At 45.0% G+C, this 27,858-nt stretch overlaps 1 protein-coding gene, 1 long non-coding RNA gene and 1 pseudogene across 7 annotated transcripts in view; 1 reads left to right on the top strand and 2 right to left on the bottom strand.

Annotated features, from left to right (window-relative positions):
* Positions 1–567: 567 nt before the first annotated feature.
* Positions 568–27,576, top strand: CEACAM1 (CEA cell adhesion molecule 1). Of its 6 annotated transcripts, none has more exons than XR_006776492.2 (12): positions 568–752; positions 1,534–1,893; positions 5,468–5,746; positions 6,142–6,396; positions 12,568–12,694; positions 13,402–13,454; positions 14,165–14,196; positions 15,240–15,531; positions 17,161–17,271; positions 25,677–25,807; positions 26,031–26,317; positions 27,104–27,576. XR_006776492.2 is itself a non-coding variant. In XM_045779964.2 (10 exons), the coding sequence occupies exons 1-10, from the start codon at positions 689–691 to the stop codon at positions 15,357–15,359; spliced, it is 1,569 nt and encodes a 522-aa protein (XP_045635920.2). In that variant the 5' UTR covers positions 568–688; the 3' UTR covers positions 15,360–17,112. The 6 variants fall into 6 exon arrangements, 3 of the variants coding, with proteins under 3 accessions (XP_045635920.2, XP_045635606.2, XP_045635528.2); XR_006776496.2 differs by having other exon boundaries at positions 26,031–26,131; positions 27,104–27,574; XR_006776498.2 differs by lacking the exons at positions 25,677–25,807; positions 27,104–27,576 and having other exon boundaries at positions 26,031–26,477.
* The window catches only part of LOC123781076 (uncharacterized), a 52,002-nt gene continuing 42,209 nt past the window's right edge, over positions 18,066–27,858 (bottom strand). Inside the window, exons 7-8 of the long non-coding RNA XR_006776604.2 lie at positions 21,800–21,929; positions 18,066–18,774 (exon numbers count right to left, since the gene is read on the bottom strand). This is a non-coding gene — a long non-coding RNA (uncharacterized LOC123781076). The remainder of the gene's footprint in view (positions 18,775–21,799; positions 21,930–27,858) is intronic.
* LOC148108277 (large ribosomal subunit protein eL42-like) lies at positions 24,032–25,680 on the bottom strand (annotated as a pseudogene).

Here is a 27,858-nt window from a genome sequence, read left to right on the forward strand (position 1 = left end):
CACCTGCTGAGTCAGAATCTGCATTTTCACAGGATCCGTAGACCCTCCGTGGGCACAGGAGAGGGAGAGGCGGCACCACCCCCACATCATGGGGTCTCCGCCTGGCTGGGCATCTGCTGAAGCAGCATTTCTAGGTGTCAGCTGGGCGTTCGCAGTCTTGATAAAGTTCCACAGGTGACTCCAGTGCACAGTGGGGGTGACATCCCTGTGATGAGAGTTCCTGAGGCAGCCCCCAGGCTCCTGCTCTGAAGGGAAAGCCATATGGGGAGGAGAGAGGCTGTGGGGGCGCTGACCCTGCACTGTGCCCCCGAGCTGTGCGGGTCACCGGACCCCATCACCACAGGCTTGTGCTTGTCCAAACAAGGGTGTGTGCGCGCTCTCGCATACGGTGGGAAATCACAGCTGAAGAGGGAGAGGCCTCAGCAGTTCCCAGGGAACCTCAATGTAGACAGAAATAAAAGGGGAAGAAGGGGACAAAGGATTCAGGAGGAACAGGTGGCGAAGAGGGGGAGGGGACCTGGCAGAGACCCCGCCCCCTGGCCCACGTGACACTCCCGCCCCCAGAGGCCACTCAGCACAGAGGGAGGAAGGCAAGCAGAGCTGACACAACCGGACCGCACTGCTCCTGAGTGTTTCTGGAGCAGAAGCTCTTCTCACAGAGGGAGGGAAACAGTGGGCAGCAGGCACCATGGAGCCCCCCTCGGCCCCTCCCCGAGGAGGACATGTCCCCTGGCAGGAGCTCCTGCTGGCAGGTGAGAGGGATGATCCCTGGGAGGGGGCGGGAGGATGGGAGACAGAGGTGGGCTGGGGTCTCCCAGGAGGACAGGGCTCTGAGAGGGGACAGGAGAGCAGGGCAGGACTGGGGAGCCGGCTCAGCAACAGGAAAATCTCACGATCTGGAAGTGGTGAGCCAAGGGCTGTTTCATAAGTTACTCATCACCGAGAACTGAATTCGGGAAACTGATGATAACAACAACCAAGAACCTTAATCGCTGCCCCTTCCCACCAACCTTAGATCCTGACAGACAAACGCCAGACGCAGAGGATACTGGGGACACATTCATTCAGCCCCGGGTGTCTGCAGCCTGCCCCACCACTGGGGTACAGCACAGATCAGATGAGTCTCTGCCCTCCCCGAGCTCACATCTATGGGGAGGAAGACAGACATGCAGAGACATCTAGAATGTGATGTCAGGTACTGACAAGCACCAGGAAGGGAACAGAGCAGTGAAGACAGAGGGTCTTTAGAGGAGGCGGTCAGGGCAGGTGTCTCCCCAGGACCCCCTGAGTGGGAGCAGATATCCGAGGGCAGGGAGGAGTAAGCGACGGACATGTGAGGAAGAGTGTTCGAAACTGAGGAAGTAAGTTCAGAGGCGCTGAAGTAGTGTGGTCATGCCGCTGACCTTGCAGGAGACACACTCACACACACTACCCGAGGCTGGGGGATTAACACCTGCTGCGTGTCCAGGGCCCCAGCTTTCCCTCCAGACACATCGGTCCAAATACTGATCCGTCTCCTCTCTTTCCTCCTAGTCTCACTCTTAACCTTCTGGAACCCACCCACCACTGCCCAAGTCACTGTGGAATCGGTGCCGCCCGATGCTGCCGAAGGGAAGGACGTTCTTCTGCGAGTCCACAATCTGCCTGGGGATCTTCTAGGCTGTAACTGGTTCAGAGGGGAAACTGTAAATACCAGCCATCAAATTATATCATATGTAGTAGACACACAAGTAACTACCCCAGGGCCTGCACACAGCGGCAGAGAGACAATATACCCCAATGGGTCCCTGCTGTTCCAGAGAGTCACCCTGAACGACACAGGATACTACACCCTACAAATCGTGAGGAAAAATGCTCAAGTGGAACAAGGAACAGGACAAATCCGCGTATTCCGTGAGTAAGCCCTCTCTCACCTCTGGTGTTGTGTGGGGTGAATTCTACGTCACACACGGGACTCACAGGCCTGGACGGGGCCTCCATCCCCCTCGGCATTATGTCCTGTGTAGGGGTTTGAGCATTTAGTGCGGGACACACACACTGGAGACAAACTTCCTAAGATTGGAATTCCCTTCCTGGATTCCAGCCCCCGCACATTCGCTGCAAAGAGAAGGACCAATCTGACAGGACTAACTCAGCAGAGGGAGACAGATTCAGTCCAGCCCCTTGGGCTCCTCCCTGTGACCATGACTCTGAGGAAGATCCTGCGGGTTCAGTCAGGGCCAGGCCTGAGGGGCCCCCTGGGATCCTCGCAGAGAAGCTCAGTGCAGAAGGCCCCTGCCCAGACCCCTGTCTCAGGGCTCCTGCCTCCAGTGACCCTGGGGAGTCCCTACCAGGCTTGGGTTTTGGCTTCCTGGCAGGGCTGACTGGGAGCAACGATTTCCTGGCTGCCTGAGTTCCAAGGTTCCTGAGCTGGTCACCAGCCAGGACGCAGGATGAAGGGCCGCATCTGTGGAGAGGCAGAGCCTGGTCCTTCACCTGGGAGTTGGGGTGGAAAGCAGAGATAGGCAAGGTCCCTGGGCCATTGTCTGACGGCCCTGGGGGATAGGAGACCCCAGAGAAAGGTCAGTGCCCCCAGGGAGGAACAGAGGAGAGAAGACGCTCCTGGCAGCAACTCCTGCACCAGGGATCAGGCCCAGGGAGCCATCCCTCATGGAGGCAAGTAACAGATGTCTATCTGGGCAGCGTCTCTATACCAAGCCTTAGGTAATTGTGAAAGATTTAAGGTTAATTACAGACAACACGGCAAGCCTGAGACCATTTACTTGATTTTATTGAGGGGAAACAGAGGCACAGGGCGATGCAGACACTGAATCAGAATCACGCAGGCAGATCACAGTCCTACAAGGTCTGTCTGCAGCCACAGCCCTGTCTCCTCCTCCACCCAGGCAGCCTTTTCAGGCGTCTATGGACCCTGAGACCGGCTGTTGGATCAGACCTTTCTTCCTAGGGATCCACAGCTCAAGGCAGATTTTCTGGCCTGGGAAGTGAGAGCAAATGGAGAATTAATGTTTTTACTCAAGAACTAAATTACCTTCATCAGTGATCAGAGTCAGTGCGGGGAATGCCCAGGCCTTCCCTCAGGTGGCCAATCCACAGCTCTCTGCGTTGGACTTGGAATCGCTTATTGTTTCCTGGTGTGTTGATGTCATCCTGCTGCAGTGGAAGGGAAAGGACTCTCCCTCTCCTCCCGACGGTATACCCCTAACCGCCACAGGGCCCAACAACTCAATTGCTCTTTCATGAAGGAGGGAAGGAAGGAATAAATGATTCCCAATCTCTTCAGAGACTGGTCGCTGGATGCAGAATTCTAGGAAGTTCTAGCCACACCTCTTCCCTGTCCCTCTAGGGGCTGAGACCCATCATCTATCCCTCTGACCACCAGCCCCTCAGGCCACTCCCAGAGAAGAGTCTCCTGACGACTGTGGTGTTGGTCAGCCATGGGAGGGTCCTGCCCCTGGGTCAGCTGTGGGCTCTTAGTGCCTGGAGTCTTTGCGGTCAGTTGTAACCCCAACTGCTCACAGCCTGGGACATTTCTGGCTCTCTGCTCCTTCCATGTCCCTTATCTTCCTCCTCCTCCTCTTTTCCAGCTGGGACTACCCCTGCTCTGCACAGCCTCCTTTACTCTTAAGCCTTCCCTGGATTCTTCCGCTAACACCTGTGGCCAGGCCCACCCTCCCAGGCAACAGTAAAGGACACAGAAATCAGAGCAGCAGCCTCTGCTGGGCTCTATCAGGAGCCAGTTTCCCCGGGTCACCAGGAGAACGAGCTTTTGCTGTGCCCTCATCCAGGGCTCTTTCCCTCTAAATGAAACACACCGCATGACAGGGACATGCAACCCCTTGATCTACTCACTACCTGACTCCACCAGAGAGTCAAAGGCAGAAGGGGCAGGTCTGCCGTCCCCAAAAGCTCATGGGCTCATTTCATGCCTTTTACTCCTGACTCACATCCTCGTCCTAGTGAGGCCCTCGTTCTTCCCAGTGGTCCCCCAGACCCTCCCAACGATGGGACTGCCAGACCCTGAACCATCTGACTGGTTCACTGCCTATTTCACACCCACACACGGGTGCTCCTGAGGACACCTTTACCATAGGCTGGGACCCTCTCACACGGTGAGATCCACCAGTCCCTGTCCTTTCACTTAGATGCTGCCCAATTTGGGTAAATTGGATCCAACTTGTGTTTCCTGAGGTCAAAAGAAAGCCACATATAAGCACTGGGTTTCTTCCCATTTTGCCTGACTGTCTTTAGAAATTGGTGGCAGGAACTTTCTTTCCTAAATTTACTAACATAATGCATACCATTTCTACTAATTTGGTATCATTCCTCCCTTTATATAACAGAGGCACCTCAGACTTTCCCTCAGTCAATTCTGTTTTTTAGCAGGACTCACATGTCTTTCTCTACCCAGGAAGTCACTGATTTCAAACCCTTTGCTCATCATGTGATCCTGGTTGGACTGCAGAACTTGGTCTACAACATATAGTGCTCTTTAGGGAGATATTGCTCCAGAAACTAGTCTTAGATTTTTCAGGTACTAATACTGATTTTCACATATGAAAACCATTTCATTTCTCAAATTTCTATCTCATAACTGTGTTTACAAATGGTCCATGAGGGCCAGATACCCCCACCTCCCACCAGTCCCCCCTTCTGCATTTGAAAACACCCACTTGTATTTCAGGAAAGACCAGCATGGTCCTCACTGGCCTCTGCAGTGGGAAAAGAGACTTTAAAGACCAAGAGCAGAGCACAGAGTTCTCTGCCAAAGCCAGCCAGGCCCTGCCTGTCACCCTTACTCTTTTCCGGATCATTTCTAGTCTTAACTCTTCTCCACCACTGTCTCAGGTCAGTCACCATGGAACACCTGGGAAGAACTGCCCTACTTCGTGGCCCTGTAGCCTGAGTGTGGACTGACCTCCAGGCTTGTCCCTGGTGTCCCCAGGTATTACTTCTGCTCAAATACCCCATTCTAGGCCATGCTGCCCAGTGTTCTCCAGGCTTATGAGCTCTGGGAAGGCCCATCATTACCCATCTTCACGACAACCCCGGAAAGCAAGGCCTCAACACCTGTAGGTTGACTGGCGTAGGTCTGTGCCATAGAAAGGGCCTCAGCACCTGCACTTTCCAGGTGAGGCCTCTGGGTTGGTCAGAAGATCAGTTGGTCAGGGAAGAACGAGGAGAGTTCCAGGGTGGTCTCTGACTCCCTGCCCTGTGTCTTCCACAACCAAACCCTGATGCTTCTTTGACCAAAGAAAGCCTGTGCTTGCTCTCGGACAGAGAGCAGGTGACCTGTGTTCTCTGAGGCTCAGATCCTCATGCATTTGTCTTGAGATACACAGACCTGCCTTATGCTTTGAAGGACCCGGGTTGACTGAGAGCTGAGAGATGTCAACTCTGATTCAAGATGCTTGTGAAGGAATCACAGGTACCATCCAGGGCAATGTTCTTTCTGTTGTCTGCACAGCGGAGTTACCCAAACCCAACATCACAAGCAACAACTCCGACCCCGTGGAGAATGTGGATTCTGTAGTATTAACGTGTGAACCTCAGACTCAGAGCACAAGCTACCTGTGGTCAGTAAACAGTAAGAGCCTCCCGGCCAGCGCCAGGCTGGAGCTGTCCCTGGACAACAGGACTCTCACTATACACCGTGTTACAAGAAATGACACAGGACCCTATGAGTGTGAGACTCGGAACCCAGTGAGTGCCGATGGTAGTGACCCATTCACCCTGAATGTTCTCTGTGAGTAACTTCCCTTCCTACCTGGCCCGCGCTGCCAGCCCAAATCCACACTGCCAGAGGCCAGGCCACATCCATCCTTCTGGGGTCCGAGTCCATGACTCTCAGCTGGACCCCCAGGGTGACCATGGCTTCTTGTCCCAGGGAAACGTGGGCAGACCCAGCCTAAGCCAAGACTAGGAGGGGACAGGCTGCTCCTCCCTGAGAGGGTCACCAGCCTGTGAGGGGAAACCGGCGAATGTCTCAGACCCAGGCTCAGTGAACACAAGGGCTTCTGGTTGGGACTTTCTCAAACAAGGTTGGGACCCAGCTCAGAGGGACACTGTGGCCTAATACAGACCAGAAGCTTCCCCTTCCCTCGGATTACATCACCTGTGGCTTTATTCTGTTTGCTCCAGATGGCCCGGACGCCCCCACCATTTCCCCCTCAGACTCTCACTACCGTCCAGGGGCCAGCCTCAGGCTCTCCTGCCACGCAGCCTCTAACCCACCCGCACGGTACTCTTGGCTTATCAATGGGAGACCCCAGCCATCCACACAGGAGCTCTTTATCCCCAGCCTCACGGTGAATGATAGTGGAGCCTATACCTGCATCGCCTCTAACTCTGGCACTCGCCTCAATAAGACCACAGTCCAGACTATCACAGTCTCTGGTAAGTGGATCCCTAGAGCGTCTGCACTGATGCTGTGGTGAAGGTCTGTCTGGCTTTCAGAAAAGAGTTATTTCCCATTTGCTTATGTCACAAGAAAATCTCAAATCTGTCCCTGAACTCTCCCATTACATGTCTGTAGGCCCTTCCTCCCCTAGCTCTCTGATTTCTCATGGCAGACCTTGGGTCCAGCCTGGAATGTGGGAATAGAGTTCTCTCAGCCCCAGAAAGCCCCATGTGGTGGAAGGGGCTTACAGAGGGAGAAGGAAGATCCTTTTGCTCCTGGCTTGCCCTATGACTGACTGCTCTGATGTCATCTGTGGTGGGACAGGAGCATATGGAGAAGGTACAGGAGAAGACTGTCTTCAATCCGGCCAAATTGTGCCACCAGTTGTGCCAGAGTCTCCCTCACATGAGGCCGCCGGGAAAGGGCAAGAGCAAGCCCTGAAGCAGACCCTCTGACTGTCGGGCTCTGAAGTTTACTAGTTCTATAACCCTGCATGACACCAGCATGTTTCATACACCAAAGGAGAACAGTGAATAATGGTAGATTCCCTCCATGAAGTCCTTTCATGGGACAGAAGGAGCAGTGCCAAAAGTATATATTTATGCCTACAGCTAAGAGTACCAGCCTTCCGTTAAAACTGTGACCACTACTCTAAAGATTTCCTCCCTGTAATATTCAATCCACAGTCTTATTCAGATTGAGAAACCCTTTAGATTGGAACTTAAGCTCACAAAGACTGGCTGGGCCATTCTCATTTTCTAATGAATTATTTAACAAAAGGGAAATGCTTTCCCTTTCTGTGTAAAGCTACCATACTAGAGAGGGGGCCTGATCTTTTCAGAAAGCTCTTGGAAAGGTCATACAAAAGCCACTGGGTAAAAAATTCCACCTAACGATGAGGATGCTGGACATGTGGGCTTAGAAGAGGTTCTTGGTGCTGATATTACAGAGATGTCCAGGCAGAGCAGACAAGTGACTGAGGGTCAGAGATAGAGGTACAGCCCTCTCCTTACAGATCGTCACCTGAACAAAGACACTCAACCTTCTGCAGACAGCAGGGCCATCCTCTGGGGCACCTTTACAGAGTTCGCTGGGGCCCTCGGAGTGGCCGAGATCTCAAAGGAAGGAGCGTAGCTCCGGGCCCCAGGCCCATTCTCATTCTGTCGCCTCCTGTGTTTCCTCACAAAGCCAGTGGCCCAGCCCTCTCTCCATGCCAGCAACACCACAGTCACAGGAGATAAGGACTCTGTGGTCCTGACCTGCTCCACAGATAAGACTGGGGTCTCTATTGGGTGGTTCCTCAATGGCAAGAGTCTAAAGTTCAAGGAGAGGATGAAGCTGTCCCAGGACAATAGCACCCTCACCATAGACCCTGTCAGGAGGGAGGATGCCAGGAATTACCAGTGTGAGGTCTCCAACCCGGGCGGTTCCAGCAAAAGTGACCCTGTCAGGATAGCTGTGGAAGGTAACTGACATCTTGCCCCGTGTTACAGCTTCCTGGGAAGATTACTCTACCAGTGATGTGCAAAATGGATAGAAGTCACAGGGGACAGAAGAGCAGAATAGAATCAAGAGACCATTTCAGTAAACAGAACGGCAGAGGGGTTAAGAGCTAAGTCTCTGAATCAAATATACTCAGTTTCTTATCCTAGGTCTGATATTTACTGTGTGATTCCTTTTTACCTTTTACCTTTTTACCAAGATTCCTTTTTTCCTCTTTTATCATTTTTTTTGTGTGGCAAAATACACATAAGGTTTACAATTTTAACCGTTTTAAGTATATAGTTGGGTGGCATTAGTACATTCGTATTGTGCAACAATCACCACCATCCATTAAACCATAACTTCCTACTCCCGATCTTAACCCCAGTAACCACCGTCCTACTTGCTGTCTCTATGAATGTGACTATTCTAAGTAGAATCATAACAATATTTATTTTTGTGTGTGTTTGGATTTTTTCACTTAGCATAACGTCTTCAGAGTTCATCCATGTTGTACTGTGTCAGAATTTCATTCCTTTTTTAAGGCTGAATAATATTCCCTCATGTGTATCACATCTTGTTTATCACTTATCTGTCTACGAACTTTTGGGTTTTTTCTACCTTTTGGCTGTTATAAATAATGCTGCTATGAACGTGGGTGTACAAGCATCTACTGAAATCCCTGCTTTCAGTTCATTGGGGCACAGACCCAGAAGTGAATTGCTGCATCAAATGCTAATTCTTTGTTCAACTTTTTGATGCACTGCCGTACCGTTTCCACAGTGACTGTACCATTCACCATCCCACCAGCAAATGCAAGGAAGTTCCAACTTCTCCACATCCTTGCCAACACTTGTTTTCTGTTTTGTTTTGTTTTGAATAATAGCCATCCTAATGGGCATGGGGTGCTATCTCATTGTGGTTTTTATCTGCATTTCCCTGATCATGAATGATGTTGTGATGTTGAGCATCTTTTCATGTGTCTGTTGGCCATCTGGATGTCTTCATTGGAGAAATGTCTGTTCAAGTCCTCTGCCCATTTTTTGATTAGGTTTTTTGTTGCTGAGTTGCAGTTCTCTACCATGGATATTAACTCCTTATGGGATATGTGATTTGTAAATATTTTCCCCCATTCTGTGAGGTATCTTTTCATTTTGTTGATAGCATCCTGTGATGCACAGAAGTTTTAAATTTTAATTGAAGCCCAATTTATCTAGTTTTTTCTTTTGTTGCCTGTGCTTTTAGGTTCATATCCAAAAAATCGTTGCCAAATCCAAAGTCATGAAGTTTCACCCTGTGTTTTCTTCTAAGAGGTTTTATAGTTCTAACTCTTACATTTAGGTCTCTGATCCACTTTGAGTTAATTTTTCATATACAGTGTTAAATAAGCGTTCAATTCTTTTGCACGGATGTCCAGTTTTCCCAACACCCATTTGTTGAAAAGACTGTCTTTTCTCCTTTGAAAGGTCTTGGCACCCCTGTCAAAAATGGTGTCACTGTGTATGCTCTAAGGTTTTATTTCTGGGATCTCTATTCTATTTTATTGGTCTATCTGTTTGTCTTTATGCTAGTACCACACTGTTTTGATTACTGTAGCTTTGAAGTAAATTTTGATATCAGGAAATGTGAGTCCTCCAACTTTGTTCTTTCTTAAGATTGTTTTGGATATTTGGGGTCCCATGAAATTCCATATGAATTTTAGGCTAGATTTCCCTATTTCTGCAAAAAAAAAATGTCATTGGGATTTTGATCAGGATTGCACTGAATCTGCAGATCACTTTGGGTAGTACTGTCATATTAAGTCTTCCAATCCCTGAACATGGAATGTCTTCCCATATATTTATGTCTTTAATTTCTTTCAGCAATGCTTTGTAGTTTTCAGTGTATAAGTCATTCGCCTCCTTGGTTAAATTAGTTCCTAAGTATTTTATTCTTTTTGATGCTGTATTAAATAGAATTTTCTTAATTTCCTTTTTGGATTACTCATTGTTAGTATATAGAAATACAACTGATTTTTGTGTGTTGACTTAGTATCTTGCAACTTTGCTGAGTTTGTTTATTAGTTATAATAGATTTTGTGGAATCTTAGTGTTTTCTATGTGGAAGTTCATGTCATCTGTGAAGAAAGATCATTTTATACTTCTTCTTTCCAATTTGGTTGCCTTTTATTTCTTTTTCTTGACTAATTATTGCTCTGGCTTGGACTGCCAATGCTAGTTTGGATAAAAGTGACAAGAACAGGCATTCCTGTCTTGTTCCTGATCTTAAAGGAAAAACTTCGAGTCTTTCAACATCAAGTAAGATGCTGGCTGTGGGTTTTTCATCTATGGCCGTTATCATATTGAGGCAGTGTCCTTCTGTTACTATTTTGAGGGTTTTTATCATGAAAGGATGTTGAATTTTGTTGAATGCTCTAACTGATTCAGTCTCCTTACTTGTTACAGGTTTTTTCATATATTTTTAAAAGATTTTATTTATTTATTCGACAGAGATAGAGACAGCCAGCGAGAGAGGGAACACAAGCAGGGAGAGTGGGAGAGGAAGAAGCAGGCTCATAGCGGAGGAGCCTGATGTGGGGCTCGATCCCATAACACCGGGATCACGCCCTGAGCCGAAGGCAGACGCTTAACCACTGTGCCACTCAGGCGCCCCAATATTTTCTATTTCTTCATGATTCCATCTTGGTCACTTTTGTGTTTCTAGGAATTTTGTCCATTTCATCCAGGTTATCCAATTTGTTTGCATACAATTATTCATAGTACTTTTATAATATTTATTATTTTGTAATATTTATTATTTCTATAAAATTGATAGTGACTTCCCCCACTTTCAATTCTCATTTTAGTAATTTTAATCTTTTTTTTAAGTTAAGGTTTGTCAATTTTATTCATCATTTTTTAAGAATCAATTTTTGGTTTCATAGATTTTCTCTATTGTTTTTCTACCCACTATTTTATCTATCCCCACTCTAATCCTTATTATTCCCTTCCTTCTACTAGCTTTGGGTTTAGTTTATTTTCTTTTTCCAGTTTCTTACAAAGTTAGGTTATTGATTTGAGATCTTCTTTTCTAATGTAAGTGTTTACAATTACAGATTTCTTGCACAAGATTAACTTCTCTGAGCCTCATATTCCACAACTGGAAATTGTAATAAGAGGGCACCTGGGTGGCTCAGTTGGTTAAGCGTCTGCCTTCATCTCAGGTCATGATCCCAGGGTCCTGGGATGGAGTCTCGCATTGGGTTCCCTGCTCAGCAGTGAGTTTGCGTCTCCCTCTACCCTTCCCGCCTACTTGTGATCTCTCTCTCTCTCTCTCTCTCTCTCTCTCTCTCACTCTGTCTCTCAAATAAATAAAATCTTTAAAAAAAGAAAAGAAAATTGTAATAAGTACCTGCTTCATAGTATTGTTTTAAAGATTTAATGTAAAAATCAATTAAACCCTTAGCAAAATGCTACACACAGAAAAAATGTTCCAGAAGTGTTAGCTGCTATTACTACTACTATTATCATTAGCTTCTATGAAGTCAGGTAGTCCTAGAGTCAAATCCCAGATCCACTTTCACTGGCCATATGACTTTGGGTAAATTGTTCACTACCCTAAGCCGCAGTGTTTTCATCTGTAAAATGGAAATAATGTCTATCTGAAAGGGTTATTATATGGATCAAATGAGATATATGTATTTACCACAGAGCCTGATACATACTAAGTACACCATAACAGTAGCTAACATTAATACATCAGGCTTGAGTTGGCTGGTAAGGGCAACAGAAATAAAAAAGAAGAAACAGATGCAAACGGTATTATATATGGCTGTGGAAGGCATTACGTAAAAAGCCATTGGGACATAGTTACTGACTGAACATGGGAAAGGAAAAAAAAAGGAGTTGAATGCAAAGTTTCAAGCCTAGTATATTAGTTTTTATCCCCTGAGATGCAGCCAAAGTGGGATTACTTAGTTATTTATATTTATTGGGAAAAACATTTATTTATTTATTTATTGGGAAAAATGCCTGTGGGGGAAAGTAAGACAGGAATGGGAGGAGCCTGGGAGGTTCCTCAGACCTTCGTGCAGATGTGACAGAAGGAAGTTTTAGATCGAAGTGCAGTTCTACAAGGGTGTCTGTCTGCAAGGCTGATGGGGAGGGGAGGAGGGGTCCTTGAGCTTAAGTCACCCTTCAGAGGAAAACGGTTTCTCACAGAATTGGGCTTATTTCATATCCCTGCTGGGAGTCTGTGGGAAGTGTGGTCTCTGTCCAAAGGAGATGGTGAATTCAGAATGCGCTCTCCAGGCCTTCCATCACTTGTCCTCACCACAAGAGACCTGAGAGGCATATTTGTGGCTGCCACAGCTGGCACACAGAAAAACATGAAACAATGAAAAGGTGGGAAGTTATAGAAAAATAGCAATCAGCCTTTCTTACATTTCCAAAGCCTTCAAAAATATCAGAGTGCAGAAAGGCCAGGATGGAATTGAGGCAAGTCTGATCACCAGCCTAAAAATCCAGTGAGAGAAAAAAGTTGAAGGACGAAATCAGCTAATCACCTCACACCAAACTTCCCACAGAAAATGTATTCCTTGAAGAAACAAGTAGAGACTACTACGTGTTGAGAGTTGTCCCCCAGGGGACCCCCCACTGTAAAATAATGTCACCTTCATTCTTTCTTCTCTCTTCTTTCCATGACAGGTGATTCAACACAACCAAGTTCTGGCCTCCCACCTGGGGCTATTGCCGGCATCGTGATTGGAGTCCTGGCTGGGGTTGCTGTGATAGCAGCCCTTGTGTACTTTCTGTTTACCAGAAAGAGTGGCGGGTATGATGACCTTTCTTCTTGTTCCGCTTCTCCAAGGCTAACTGCCGTGCTTGAGAGAGGGAAGGAGACTTTGCCCCTGTCTCTGCACCTGGATCTGCTCCTCCTTCTAAGTACTTGCTTCTCGGCACTAACTCCTGTGGATCTCTTCTTCATGCTTCCTGGACCCCACTCTCTTGGACACAGTTATTCCCATCCCCATCTGGTTTAGAGGGGGCAGATCCCCTTATGTTTCTGTCTCCCGGTCAGGGAAAACAAGGTTCCAGAAGGAAACAAATGAGGAAATGAAAGGAGCAGGAGAAAGTGACTCATGTGCTCTTTTGACAGTCGTAGGATGAGGGGATAGGACAGGAAGAGAACCTAAGAAAAGGCAAAAACAACCAAAGGCCTCTTAGACAATAATAAAGTGAGACAAAAGCCAGCATCTACCTACAGAAGGGGAAAGGTGTCAGGGTACAAGAAGGCTCAGATGCAATTGATAAACAATGGACCCCCATGTGGACATCCAGCAAACAGGAAAAGAATAAATTCTAGAGGAGATCGTGGGTAGACTGAAGGAGGAGGCCATAAGGGGAAAGGCAGTACCAACCATGGTATAAATGAACACTGAGGAGCCCCAAAGAATTATCTGCTGATGATGTCCTTCCTAATTCAAGGAGCAAAGATCCTATGCTTGGGAATGGCAGTCACAGTCTCTGATATTTATTTAGGGCAAGTGACCTGCGTGATGTCACAGAGCACAAACCCTCAGCCTCCAACCACAGTAAGTAAAGCCACTCACCCAGCGAGACCTGGTGTGTTCCACCATGTGCCCTGCCCTAGCAGGGAATCCTGGATTCCCAAACTGCTTCCTACCTTCTGCATTTTTGGAAGGGGAGCTCCATTTCCCAACCTTAGGTTGGCATAGGTCATCACACCCTTCTAGCCACAAAAGATTCCCCTGGGACACATCCCTGGGAGAAACATTCACTCTGCCTGGGCCAGGCAGGCCTAAGCAAGATGGACCTGTTTCCAGGAGTCATTTCCTTGCCCGTACTCCTCCCCGCTCCTGCCTCTATGATGGATGTGGGCATTCTCCTTTGGTGAGACTCTCCCTGTCTTGTGGTGCTCTGGGTACTGTGGGCCTCAATGTCCCTCCTTCCACTGAAGCCTGTTGCTGAGAAATACATCTGGGAGAAAATCAAGACCTTGTGAACTGGAAGAAATTGTCAGAAGTGGACTGAGGCCTCCTGTGGCTCTACTCTTGCCCCTGCCCTGGGTCTGAACCACAGACTCAGAAAAGTGAATTCCTCCAGTGTTCATAGGCCACTTCCTTACCCCACCCTCCCACCAACTGCCACCTCATTCAGCTAGAAATCACAACAGCTTAGGACCCACCTCCCCACCCCCGCTCTCACCCTGCAACCCCCATTCTAAGGCCATAAATGAGCTTTGCATTTTCATGGATTGGGAACTCTTCTTTTGTTTCCCCAGGTCAGGACCACGCTGACAATTTGTCTAACAAGGTAAGCACAGCCAGTTTCAATGGCTGATTTTCTCGTGGAAATATCTCTGTGTAGAATGGGTTATTCTTGAAGATACAAATGTGAGATCAAGTTTGGGTCAAAATTCCTCAATGAAGCAATGAACAAAGGATTACTGGTTAATGACTCCCTGGAGTCTACCTCATTACAAGAATGTGAACTTTGGAATTAACGCCATCCTGTGTTTAAATCCTGGCTGTGACTTTCAATAGCTCTGTGACCTTGGACAAGTAACTCAAGCTCTCTGAACTGTGGCTTTGCCATCTGTAAAATGGGCATGCTGCCTACTTCAAAGAGAAGTTGAAGGAATCAAACGAGAGGACAAATGGAAAGCACCCAGCACAACGCCCAGCATAAGACACCCGATGGTTCTCCTTCCTTTACCTTCACTGACCCTGCTCTTACCAACAAAGGATGATATCCATTCCAATGGTTCTGAGGTCTTGGTTCCTTTACTTTACAATAATTTAACCAAATTTTTCTCAACCTTTCAGTAGAAATATAGGAAAAGGTGCTTAAATCATAAATATATTTTAACAATGTATAAATTTTCACAAGTTGAACACGAAAGGCACCCAGGTCAAGAAATAAAATATGTCATCCCCACCCCCGAAAAAACCCTCCAGTTACTTCCTTCCAAAGAGTAACCACTATCCTGACTTCCAGTGCACTAGATCGCTTTTGTCTGTTCATGCTCTTACATAATGGAATACACAGTACATCCTTGCGTGTGTCTAGCTTCTTTCATCCAAAATTGTTTTGTGAGATTCACGCATGTCCTTCTATGCATTTGTAGACTGTCCGTTCTCAGTTGCATTCCAGTATGAATAGATACTATAATCTATCTCTTCTAATGATCACTCAACAGGATGTTAGCAAGCAGAGTAATCATGGCTAATAAAAACCCTTCTTCAAAGCTAAAAGTTTCAAAGTGGTGATAGCACATGGTGCTGAATCACAGCACACAAGGTGAGGGCCTGATCTATGCCTCTGATTTAACTGACCAGACCGCTCATGCCTTTCAGATTGAAGAAGTGGCATATTCTTCCCTGACCTTCAATACCCAGGAACCAAAGAAATCAACTTCAGCACCCCCATCCCCAGCAGCCACAGAAACGGTGTATACGGAAGTACAAAGGAAGTAACGCCACCTGTCCTCCTCACTGTGCTCTTTCCAAGCTTCTCATCCCCATCACTAGCAGATCCCTTCATCCTCAGGAAAAGGGAGAGAAGCCTCTTTCCCCACCTCACTCCCTAAGGAGGCACCTCCAGGCTGCCTGGTCACAGCCTCTCCCTTCAGTGTCAATAGATGAAAAGGTACATCTGGGATTCTTGGGAAATCCAACCTTCCTTGTCATTGCAATTTGGCAAAGCAGACCTTGGGAAGTTGCCACAACCTCTGCCCCTCCTCCTTTCCTTGTTTTAAACTTACCATTCAGAGCACAGTCATTCCTTCCTGCCCCAGTCCTGTCCTATTGGAGTCTAACTTGAATTTGCCATAACCCTGAGAGTCCTCTCCTAATCCATTAAGATGCATGTGCCAGAAAAGAGAGAAGAAGTAAAAGTAAAAGCTTCTATCTCTCCAAAGGCCGGTGTGAACCCCACACTGCACAGGAAAACAAATATGCTGAATAGAGACGCTGAACTGGGAAATTCTACACCTTTATCTACTCTCCGAGGTGTCTACCAGGGCCTAAACACCTTGCTGCTTAACAAGAAAGCCCCCTAAGCCATTTGGCAAGCCTGTTTTCAGAGAACCCGCTAGAAGCAATTAGGAAAATTATTCGCCGAGGTCTACAGGTGATTCCTAGTGGAAAATGAAAAAAAATATGTGTATGTTTCATAATTTTATTATTCAAGGAAAGGCTCACAGAAGGAGGGCTTATAGCTTCAGGAAGCAGTCAGCTCTTAGTAGAGATAATCAGCTGGGAATTTGGGAAGGGAGTCAGAGAGCTACCCTTCAGAGATTATTTAAATAATTGTTTAAGAATGCACAGTTCAGTGTATTGGGTTTTTTCCCTGAGCCATTCTGCCATTTTAGTTTTTGCAACGGCTTGTTTATGTGAAAGGGGCTATTTCTACTTAGCTATGTAAGCCAATCTGACTGCTTTCAGTGAAAGAAGCCACCAAAACCCTTCAAGTCCCCTTGGCCAGGAGTTCCTCAAGGTGTTTATGTCCGGGGCTCCAAAAAAGAAAAGCAGCAGCAGCAGTTTACCTCTTTCGTGACTAGAAATGGGTCTAACTCAGTTTCCCGGCATCTCAGGCCAGTCTTCAACTACCATTGCTTTCCATGTCTCTGCCGTGCATGGTGTCTGCCCCACTCGCTTTCTCAGGAGACCTGCCCTCTGCTGAGGTGCGACTGGTCCTTGAGAAGTGGGGGTGCCCTGAAGGGAACACACTCAGCCCCTGTTGGCATTGCTTACCCCCCAGAGAGCTGCCTGGTGCTGATGCTCCTGGGGAACCAAGGCTGTGAGGGGTGTTAGGACAGGGGAGGGTGATAAGTGGGTCGGAGGCTTCTGGAATAGCCTCTGAAATGTTTTCTCCCATGGGCGTCTATGAGTCCCAGTGTGCAGGATAGAAAGGAAGGACAGGAGAAGGACAGGCAACATACTTCCCACCCAGTCTTCTTCTACACAGTCTCTTTGGGACTGTTGAGAAAGGGGTTTTATTCGATATTGAGTATGTGATGACATGCTGTGTCTAAGAGGCCCCTAAAGAGGCAAGTTGGGAATTCTCTGTACTCAGGTACCTCTTTCAAGGGTTTTCTAACACAATCTGTATATATTTCCCTCATCCATGCTATTCTGTGTTATTTAATTTTGTCTGGCTATGGCCACATCTGAACTATTTGTAAAATCTGCTCTATATTTATAATAAAAATTATAAAGTCAACATGAACATCCTGCCTCATGGTTGATACTACTTTAGATGATATTTTCTTTACAGGCAGAAGAAAGAGAGCCTGCTGAACTGGGAGTCAGAGTAAGCCTAAGTCTACAGATACTTGATCCAGTGATCAGAAAATTAGCTTAAGTCATTTGCATGCCTGCTGACAAAGTGAGTATATCTAGAAACGACAGGCCATAGCTTCAGCCTGCTTGGAAGAAACTGCCTATTTTCTTCTGAGAGAGATGATTTCATGAGTAAAAGATTCCGGGCCTCTTTATTAGGGACAAGGATGCTTCCAGCACGGGTGGCTCCGGTGAATCAGATGCAGCAGTAGAGCTCAGGCTCGGGGCCTCCACAGGTCCAGTCACACAGACCACTCTCTAGCACCTTCTATCTCTTCCTTGTCCCCAGTTTTTTTTCTGCCCCCTTAGGCGGTCAGATCTCTTCTAACCTGAATACCCTTCATCTATTCATCCCACTAAGTATTTGCTTATCCTCTCATCTCCTTCACCTCCAAGCCATAGAAGCACGTTTACCGTGCCCCTGTCCTTGTCACCTGGCTTCTCCTGGCCCCTCTGTGGTGGTGACTCCGCGCCAAAGACCGCTAGAGGTAGCAGAAAGTCAGTATCTGTCCTTGGCCCAATTCAAAGGTATTTTCACGGTCCTCACGTTGTTCGCTTTTACAACGTCTAAGACCATGGACAGCTTTTCCTTCTTGGACATTCTCCTCCTTCTGCCCCCTGACCTGCGCATCACGCCCCACACCACATTTAATAGGAGACCTGGACTGGATAGTTCCACACGCCTTCTTCCACAGCTTCAGTGACCTCTCTGCAGATGGCTCCTGCATCTGTCCCTCTAGCGCCTACCACTTCCCAGAACTCCTGACACATCCAAACACCTGAAATTCCTCCTCATTTAAACTGCGCCCCCATCCCCACCCCCGCAGGCCCACTGGGCAACTCACTCCTCTTATTCCCCACTTTCCACACTACTACTGGTTCTTCTCCATTGCTCTTTGGTTTCCCATATTCGATACATCGCAAAACCTGATGGTTCTTGAAGACCTTTCAGTACATTGTTCTGTCGATACTCGTGACCCTAAAGGACCCAAGGTCTCAACAACCCTGCTGAAGGACAGCCTGACTCCTTATCTCTGGTCTCTCTACCAAAATCTTTCTTGCTCACTCTTGCCTCACTACCTCCCTAAAAACTGGTTCACTCTCCTGCTCAAGGGTCTGTAAGGGGCCTACCCCGGCCTATCAGGTAAGCTCAAGTTCCTTCCTCTTTACTAATATTTCTTACTTTCTTTACCACAGCTCTAGTATAACTCCTCCATTCTAATTAGATCTGTCTCCTTACCTGACCCTGCTCCTCTACCTCACATACACATATAATTCTTTGTCCCAATGATATGCCTGAGAACAAATACCAAACAGGGCAAGGTTCTGTTATCTCACAGAGGAGTCACCCCCACTGGTCATCACAACTCCGATCCCAGGGAGGACAGGGACCCTGAGACTCAGGATACAACCTACCTGTGACTGCAATCTTTTTCTGATGACCAATTTATGTGTTCGTGAAATGCTTATTGAGCACCTACTGCGCTACAGGTGTGGGTGTCAGACTCCATGAAAGACACAGAAATGAGAAAGGCTAGGAACATAATGCCTAAGATAGGAGATAAGACAAGAAGAAGTATTATAATATAGAAACAATAGGTATAAATGCCACAAGAGAAGACAGAAAGAAATTCAATGGGAAATGCAGCTGCACCTTAGAATGATGGGGAAATTTTAAAAAACAGTTGACACTCAGGCCCCACCCGCAGATTCCAACTTCATTGGTGCCAGCTGGAACTCTGGCACTGGTGAGTGCTGAAACTCCCCAGATCCTGTTAATGTGTAGGCAAGATGAAGAACCTCTGTTATCACAGGTAGGACTTGAGCCTCAAAGCAGTGGTTTTTAGTTATGAATATAAATCGGAATTATTGGGGAGCTTTTCCAACATACATACTGAGTCCATGAACAATCCCTGAGAAAGCTGCTGGCACCATGTCTGCAGTGAGACCTGGGCTATTTGGAAAGACTCCCAGCTGATTCTCACATATATTCCATGTCAGGAAACACTGACCTAAAACATGGGTAAAATTGAAAAACTGAGGAGTTGGGAGAATATTCCACGTGATGGGCATAAAATGAATATTCTGCAAGGCACAGAGAAGTATTCAAAATAAAATTATTGGCAAGTAGCTAAACTTTAAGAGACTGCTGATACCACCTGTTTGAGGATGGGAAACAGCTGGTATTCTTCATATTGCTGGTGGAAATATAAAATGATACAACCACTCTGGAAAAGAGTCTGGCATTTTCTTATGAAGTTAAATAGACTTACATAGCCCAGCAATCCCACTTCTGGATATCTACTCAAGACAAATGAAAATAGATATCCACACAAAGAGTTATACACGGACGTTTCTAACAGCATTATTCATAATCGCCAAAAAATGGAAACCACAAATATCCATCAGTATGTGAATGGATAAGCAGACTGTGGTATATCTATATAAGGGAATTCTAGTCAGCAATAAAAAGGGCAGAAACTACTGCTAAAATGAGATGCATGAATCTCCAAAACATTATGTAATGCAGAAGAAGCTAGCCATGAAGGAGCACATATTATATGATATCATTTAAATGAAGCTCAAGAATAGGCAATAATAATTAATGACGTTAGGATTCACCATGGAGGGGGCGCCTGGGTGGCTCAGTCATTAAGCATCTGCCTTCGTCTCAGGTCATGATCCTGGGGTGGTGGGATCGAGCCCCACATAGGGCTCCCTGTTCAGTGGGAAACCTGCTTCTCCCTCCGCCACTCCCCCTGCTTGTGTTCCCGCTCTCTCTCTCTTTCGAATAAATAAATAAAATCTTAAAAAAAAAAAAAAAGGATTCACCATAGGGGGTGGAATTAACTGCAAAGGTGCAGAAGGGAGCTTTCTGGGTCACATTTAACAGCTCAATTCAGGTGGTGATTACATGGATTACATTTACCAAAAATCAAATGGTATACTTAAGATCTGTATGCATTTCTTTTTTTTTTTTAAGATTTTATTTATTTGACAGAAATAGAGACAGCCAGTGAGAGAGGGAACATAAGCAGGGGGAGTGGGAGAGGAAGAAGCAGGCTCATAGCGGAGGAGCCTGATGTGGGGCTCGATCCCATAACGCCAGGATCACGCCCTAAGCCGAAGGCAGACACTCAACCACTGTGCCACCCAGGCGCCCCTGCATTTCTTTTTTTTTTAAAGATTTTATTTATTTATTTGAGAGAGAGAGAGATCACAAACACTAGCTGAGCAGGGAGCCCAACTCAGGGTTTGATCCCAAGACTCCAGGATCATGGCCTGAGCAGACGGCAGCAGATGCTTAACCGACTAAGCCACCCAGGCGCCCCAGATCTATATGCATGTCAACGTATTTCAATTTTATCTCGATTCTTAAAAATAAAGTAAGTGAAGGACCAGCCAATTCAATCTGTCAGGTACAAAACCTATCACCGCAATGTGAACTCTGTTCATACTCTGAAGGAGCTCCTTCAGGGTCGCCCCTGTTTTGAAGAAATAACAAAAAAGCCAAACATGAGGTCAGTTCAGACTCAAAGTGGAATAGAGACCAAGGACAAAAAGCAGAGACAAGAGAGCCTGGTGCATTTCCTTCTAGCATGTAAATGTTTGAGTCACAGACACACTCACTGTCCTCAAACCTTTAGTAATAGCTGATAGTAGCCAGCATCTAAGTTAATCCCTCACTAAAGTACCAGAAACCAAAAGCCATCCCAAGAAACCAACCAGATATTATCTGACAGTAAGGCTACACTCATTCAACTAGGACATTTTATAGATTTCTGATGAGTCATTCACTTACTAAACATTTACTGAGGATTTCTATATGTCAAGCACTAAGCCAGGTGCTGATGAGAACATGAAGACTAAAAAATAAAGCCCTTACTTGGATTTTTATTCAAACTACTCTGCTTTTTTTTTTTTAAGGGGATGTAGCAAAGGAAGAAATAAAGGAACAAAAAAGGCTAGAAGGAAAGAGAAGGGAAGGGAGGGGGAAAATTATAATTGCAGAAATTAGAACAGTGAATATTTTATGACATTGAGGAAGTATTAATTTTTAGTGCAATAATGGTATTGTGGTTATGTTTTTATAAAGGTGTCTTATATTTTAGTAATACAATTGTAATCTTAATGAAATTATCTGATGTCTGAAATTCGCTTCAAAATAATCCAGATTTGAGGAGAGGAGTATAAATGAAGTAATACCGGCCACAAAATAATTGCCGAAGCTGCATGATGAGTGCGTGCAGATTCATTTTATTATTAGCTTTACTTTTGCAACTGTTTGAAATTTTCCAGGAAAAAAAAGTCACTGCTCTCCAGAAGCCTATAACACAAGGAGTCAGATATTCCACAAAATACACACTACTATGTAGTTTAACAAAATCTGACAAAGTGCAGTCAAGCTCCAAGGACAGTGACTGCCCCCAGGACAGGCAAAAGAAGTCCAAGAAGATGGAGCATCCTCCCTTGACCAGAGTCTTTAAGGAAAAGTATTACAGGCAGAAGCCAGTGGTACACAGGCATGCAGATACAAAGCAGCAGAGTTCCCGCGGCCGCTTTGGATGACTTACCAGAGACCGTGTTATTGAGGAGCGCACATTCTGGAGCCGGACTACCTGCACTGGAGGTCCTGCTCCTGAGGACCTACTCTGAGATTCCAGGCAAGCTACTTGTAATGTTTCTGTGCCTTGGATTCTTTACCTATAAAACAGGGATTACAACAATACATACTTCACAGGGCTATTGTCAGAAGTCAACGAATTAATACATGTGTAAAATGCTTAGAAGACAGTGGGCAAACAATAAATTTTAGCTGCAGGATATAAAATTAATATACAGAAATCTGTTGCATTTCTACAGAATAACAGAGTACCAGAAAGAGAAATTAAGAAAATAATCCCATTTACAATTGCATCAAAAGGAATAAAATACCAGGAATAAATTTAACCAAGGAGGTGAAGGATCTGTGCTCTGAAAACTGTAGACATTGAGGCAAGAAACTGAAGATAAATGGAATAGATGGAAAGAAATACCATGCTCATGAAGTGGAAGAATTAATATTGTTAAAATGTCCAGACTACACAAAGCAATCTACAGATTCAATGCAATCCCTACCAAAATACCGATAGTATTTTCACAGAGCTAGAATAAGTAATCCTAAAATGTGTATGGAACCACAAAATACCCCACATGGCCAAAGCAATCTCGAGAAAGAAGAACAAAGCTGAAATTATCATAATACCAGATTTCAAACAATACTATAAAGATACAGGAATCAAAACAATATGGTACATGCACAAAAATAGATACATAGATCAATGGGACATAATAGAGAACCCAGAAATAAACCCAAGCTTGAATGGTCAATTACATACAAAGGAGGCAAAAATATACAATGGGGAAAAGATAGTCTCTTCAATAAATGTTGCTGGGAAAACTAGACAACTAAATGCAAAAGAATGAAACTGGACCACTTTCTTAAACCATACACAAAAATAGACTCAAAATGAATTAAAGACCTAAATTTAAGACCTAAAGCCGTAAAACTCCTAAAAGAAAACATAGACAGTAATCTCTTGGATATCGGCCCCAGCAATATTCTTCTGGATCTGTCTTCTGAGGCAAGGGAAACAAAAGCAAAAATAAACTATTGGGACTACATCAAACTTTTTACACAGCAAAGGAAACCATCAACAAAATGAAAAAGCAACGTACTGAATGGGAGAAGATATTTGCAAATGATATAGCTGATAAGAGGGTAATACCCAAAATATATAACTCATACAACTCAACACCAAAAAAAACAAATAACCCAATTAAAAAACGGGCAGAGGAGGGGTGCCTGTCCGGCTCAGTCAGTGGAGCATGTGACTCCTGAGCTCAGGGTCAAGAGTTCGAGCCCACGTAGGATGCAGAGTTTACTTAATAAAAGAAAATTAAAAATAAACTTTGAAAAAAAAATGGGCAGAGGACCTGAATAGGCATTTTCCAAAGACGACATATAGACGGCCAAGAGTCACAGGAAAAGATGTTCAGCATCACTAACCACCAGAAAAATGCAAATCAAAACCACAATGAGACATCACCTCCTACCAGTCAGAATGGCTAGTATCAAAAAGACAAGAGATAACAAGTGTTGGCAAGGATGTGGAAAAAAGGGAACCCTTGTGAGCTGTTGGTGGGAATGTAGATTGATGCAGCCACTTTGGAAAACAGTATGGAGGTTGCTCAAAAAATTAAAAACAGATGCCATATGACCCAGCAATTCCACTTCTAGGTATTTACCTGAGGAAAACAAAACATTAATTCAAAAAGATACATGCAGGGGCGCCAGGGTGGCACAGTCATTAAGCGTCTGCCTTCGGTTCAGGGCGTGATCTCAGAGTTCTGGGATCGAGCCCCACATCGGGCTCTTCCGCTATGAGCCTGCTTCTTCCTCTCCCACTCCCCCTGCTTGTATTCCCTTTCTCGCCGAATGTCTCTCTCTGTGTCAAATAAATAAATAAAATCTTTAAAAAACAAACAAACAAAAACCCAAAAAGATACATGCACTCCTATGTTTATTTGCAGCATTATTTATAATAGACAAGATATGGAAGCAATCCAAGTGTTCACTGATAAACGAATGGATAAAAAATATTATATACATTATATATATATAAAATATATATATTATATATAAATATATAATATATAAAATATATACATAATATATATAAAATATATATAATATATATCATTAAATAAATAAAATATATAATATATAATATATAATATATAATATATATATATAAAACGGGATATTACTCAGCCATAAAAAAGAATGTAATCTTGCCAGCATGGATGGACTTAGAGGGTATTATGATAAGTGAAATAAGTCAGACAAAAAAACACAAATACCATATGATTTCACTTATATGTGAATCTAAATAAACAAAACAGCAATTGATTAATAAACACAGAGAACAAGCTGGCGATTGCCAGAGGGGAGGGGTGTGAGGGGAGATGGGTGAAAGAGGTGAAAGAGATTAGCAAGTACAGACTTCCTGGGGTGCCTGCGTGGCTCAGTCAGTTAAGCGGCCAACTTCTGGTTTCGGCTCAGGTCATAATCTCCTGGTCATGATCTCCCAGTCCTGAGATCAGCCAGCAACAGGCTCCACACTGACCATGGAACCTGCTTAAGATTCTCTCTCCTCTCCCTCTGCCCCTCCCCCCACCCCCTACTCCTCCCCTAATGCTGTTCCCAAGTGTACGCACGCTCTCTCTCTCTCTTTTTTTAACATAACTCAATATATTACTTCATAATATAAAAAAATATGAAGCTTAGAACTGGATCACTTGGGCCTTTCTCTTCTTACCTCCTCCCAGTTCAAAATGCTTGCATCTCTTAATAGCCAGTATTCTCTTAGATCGGCAATTGGGCTCAACCCATTCAAGCCTCAACACAATCTTTGTAGTTTTAGCCTTTTTCCGAAAAATTGCCTTAGACTGCCCACCATAGCCACTCTGCTTCCTGTCATAACGCTGCTTTCCCGGGGCATAAAGAGAATCTTTGCCTTTTTCGTACTGTGTTACTTTGTGGGGTAGGGGCTTGCCACACTTCTTGCAGAAAGGCCAGCGGGTTTAGGAATGTTCACCATGTTTGTGAGAGCACCGTCGGCATGGAAAGAAAAGTGCGCACTCTCTCTCTTATAAAAAAAAAAGAAGTATAAACTTCAAGTTATAAAACAAATTAAGTCATAGGGATGAAAAACACAGCATAGGGAATACAGTCAATAACATTGTAATAACTTTGTATCGTGATAGATGGTAACTACACTTAACTGCACATTTCATAATTATATAATTGTCAAATCATTACGTTGTATACCTGAAACTAATAGTGTATGTCAATTATACTTCAATTTAAAGATTTTATTTATTTATTTATTTGAAAGAGAGAGAGAGAGAGAGAGTGAGAACAAACAGGGGGAGGGACGGAGGGAGAGGGACAAGCAGACTCCCTACTGAGCAAGGACCCTGGGATCAGGACCTGAGCCAAAGGCAGACGCTTAACAGACCGAACCACCCAGGCACCCCTAAAATCTCATCTAATTTGTACTTGTTACTTATCTTCTTTTTGTTAGACTATACACTTGTAAAGTAGGGACTATATCTTGTTTATCTTTATATCACCAGAACCTACCCTAAGGTCATGTCCATAACAGCCACTAATCAAGCAACTCTTTTAGGTACTAGGGAAGGGACTGCCGAAAGCCTTTGCCTAGCCCCTTTAATTCCCCTATGGATTATACCCTCAATTCCTACAATTCTTTGGCTTCCTTGGGCTCCCTTCTTTGTTTCCACCTCCTCCCTTACTCTGCTCCAGAGATGTTCATTCACTAATGGTACTCTCTGGTCTCTTCCCTGGCAGGTGTTCCAATGCTTCCTTTTTCTCTCTCCCCACAGCTATATTATCTAAACAGCCTCTGCATCACTTATTCTGTAATTAATAAAGGGTAAAAGGAGGCTGAATTTCTCGACCATTGATCTCATACCTATTCATGAGAAATAGAACCCTCTGGAAAAGAGAAAAGCAGGTAAGACAGTAACCAGAACATAAAGCCTTCAAACATAGTTCCATCGTTAAGGAAATCCTGTAGATACATTTGTACAATCAGCTAACATCTCACTGGGGTTTGGAGAGGTTCAGAAACTGCTGGGGAGAAGAGGGAAGCATGATGGGCAGCTACATGTTAATTTTTGTTTTGCAAATTTCAGGGTTCCCCCCCACCTCTAATAAACATCTTCATTTTCTCCCAGAGCAGAGACTCAAAAAGGAAGAGAATATGAAGACCCAGAGCCTAAGAACTAAGAAGATACAAGATCACAGCTACAGATTTTAAAGATGGAGAAGGAAGAAGGTCAGATGCACGTCTTCCTTGAAACACAACCCTGTACAAAGTGCCCTCTACCCTGAGCAGCGTCTCCCCAAGAGTGGGAATTGCTGGTAGAACATTAACTACCCAGGACCTGAAGGAAATGGAGCCCTCTGACGTACCTCTCTACTCATTCTCCCCAGGCTTCCTCTGAGAGGAGAACAATTCAAGGTCATATTCCCAGCCCCAGTATTTTATGGGTTTTTTTCCTGTAAAAAAGGCTGAGGGGGATCACAAAGCAGAAATGGGACACTGGAGAAAGTCACATTAAAAAGACCTACTTAGGGGCACCAGGGTGGTTCAGTCAGTTAAACCTCAGATTTCGGCTCAGGTCATGATCTCAAGGTCCTAAGATTGAGCCCCACATCGGGCTCCGTGCTCAGTGGGGAGTATGCTTGAGATTTTCTCTCTCCCTCTCCCTCTGCCCCTCCCCCTGCTATCTCTCTCTCTCTCAGACAAATAAATAAATCTTAAAAAAAAAAAAAAAGAGCAGCTTAAGCATGCTTTGTTTAAAGGTCAAAGTCTTGTGAAGCACGCCAGTCTCCCTTCACTGCCTCTCTGTGTCAATGAGCCTCGCCCCATCTGAACCCAGAACTCCTCTTGTCTGGGGACTAGAGCTAGAAAGGAAAAGGGGAACTGGGAATAGGAAGACAAATAAATACAAGCAAAGTGGGAGGTCCCCTGCAATACTAGGTGTGATTATTAAGGAAGTGAAACTGGTCTTCTTGTAGGGTTCAAACTGGTTTTGAGAGACACTACATGAAATACCAAAATGTTTTGAGTAACAACAGAACTCTTGGAATAAATGTATAGCCACCCAGGACAACTACTTTTTTTTTTTTTTTACAGGACAACTACTTTTAAGGTGCCCATATTTATCTGGATATGATATACTTGTAAAAGGAATCCTAAAAACCCAGTTTGAGTCTCATTAACTTTATTGTCTTACCTTAACAGGACCAAGGAACAATGTGATACTACCAGGAGGTTATCAAGCAGGAGGCTGAGGAGAGAGGAAAGAGCAGGGAAGACAGGAGTGTATGTGGTGGCAGAGATGTTGGAGATGAAAAGAGAAGAGCCAAAGAGAGGTGTAATATAAAAGGATAATACATTCCTATTGTAAATACAGAGAGGGGAGCAGTGATTTAATTATGGCTAAAATCAGTTACGAGGCCAGCTCCCCCAGTTGAAGCTTTCCTGCATGACTCCATCAGCCAGCGCTGTGTGGTCCAGGGGTACGGCGGACTGGGAGTGGAAATGGGCAGAACCAGACACTAACTTCTCCCACTTCCGTTTAAACCCAAGAAGGGCTTTATTCTCCTGCACAGGAGAACTGGACTTTGCACATTTGCTGGCTACTTTACATTAGAGAAATTTGAATAATGTCAATTCTTCCCAGTCAGCTGTAAAACTTGCCTGCCAGTAAATCAATAAATTAAAGAGCAATTTATTAGTGCTTCATGTGTTTGTGAGCTTATTCTGTAAAGCAACCTGTTCTTTTTATTTAAAGATTTATTTATTGGGGCGCCTGGGTGGCTCAGTCGCTAAGCGTCTGCCTTCGGCTCAGGGCGTGATCCCGGAGTCCTGGGATTGAGCCCCACATCGGGCTCCTCTGCTGGGAGCCTGCTTCTTCCTCTCCTACTCCCCCTGCTTGTGTTCCCTCTCTCGCTGGCTGTCTCTTTCTCTGTCAAATAAATAAAATCTTTCCAAAA

This window comes from Ursus americanus, chromosome 21 (genome assembly GCF_024610735.1).
Source record: "Ursus americanus isolate L20-20 chromosome 21, mUrsAme1.1.p, whole genome shotgun sequence".
Taxonomy (NCBI): Eukaryota; Metazoa; Chordata; class Mammalia; order Carnivora; family Ursidae; genus Ursus; species Ursus americanus.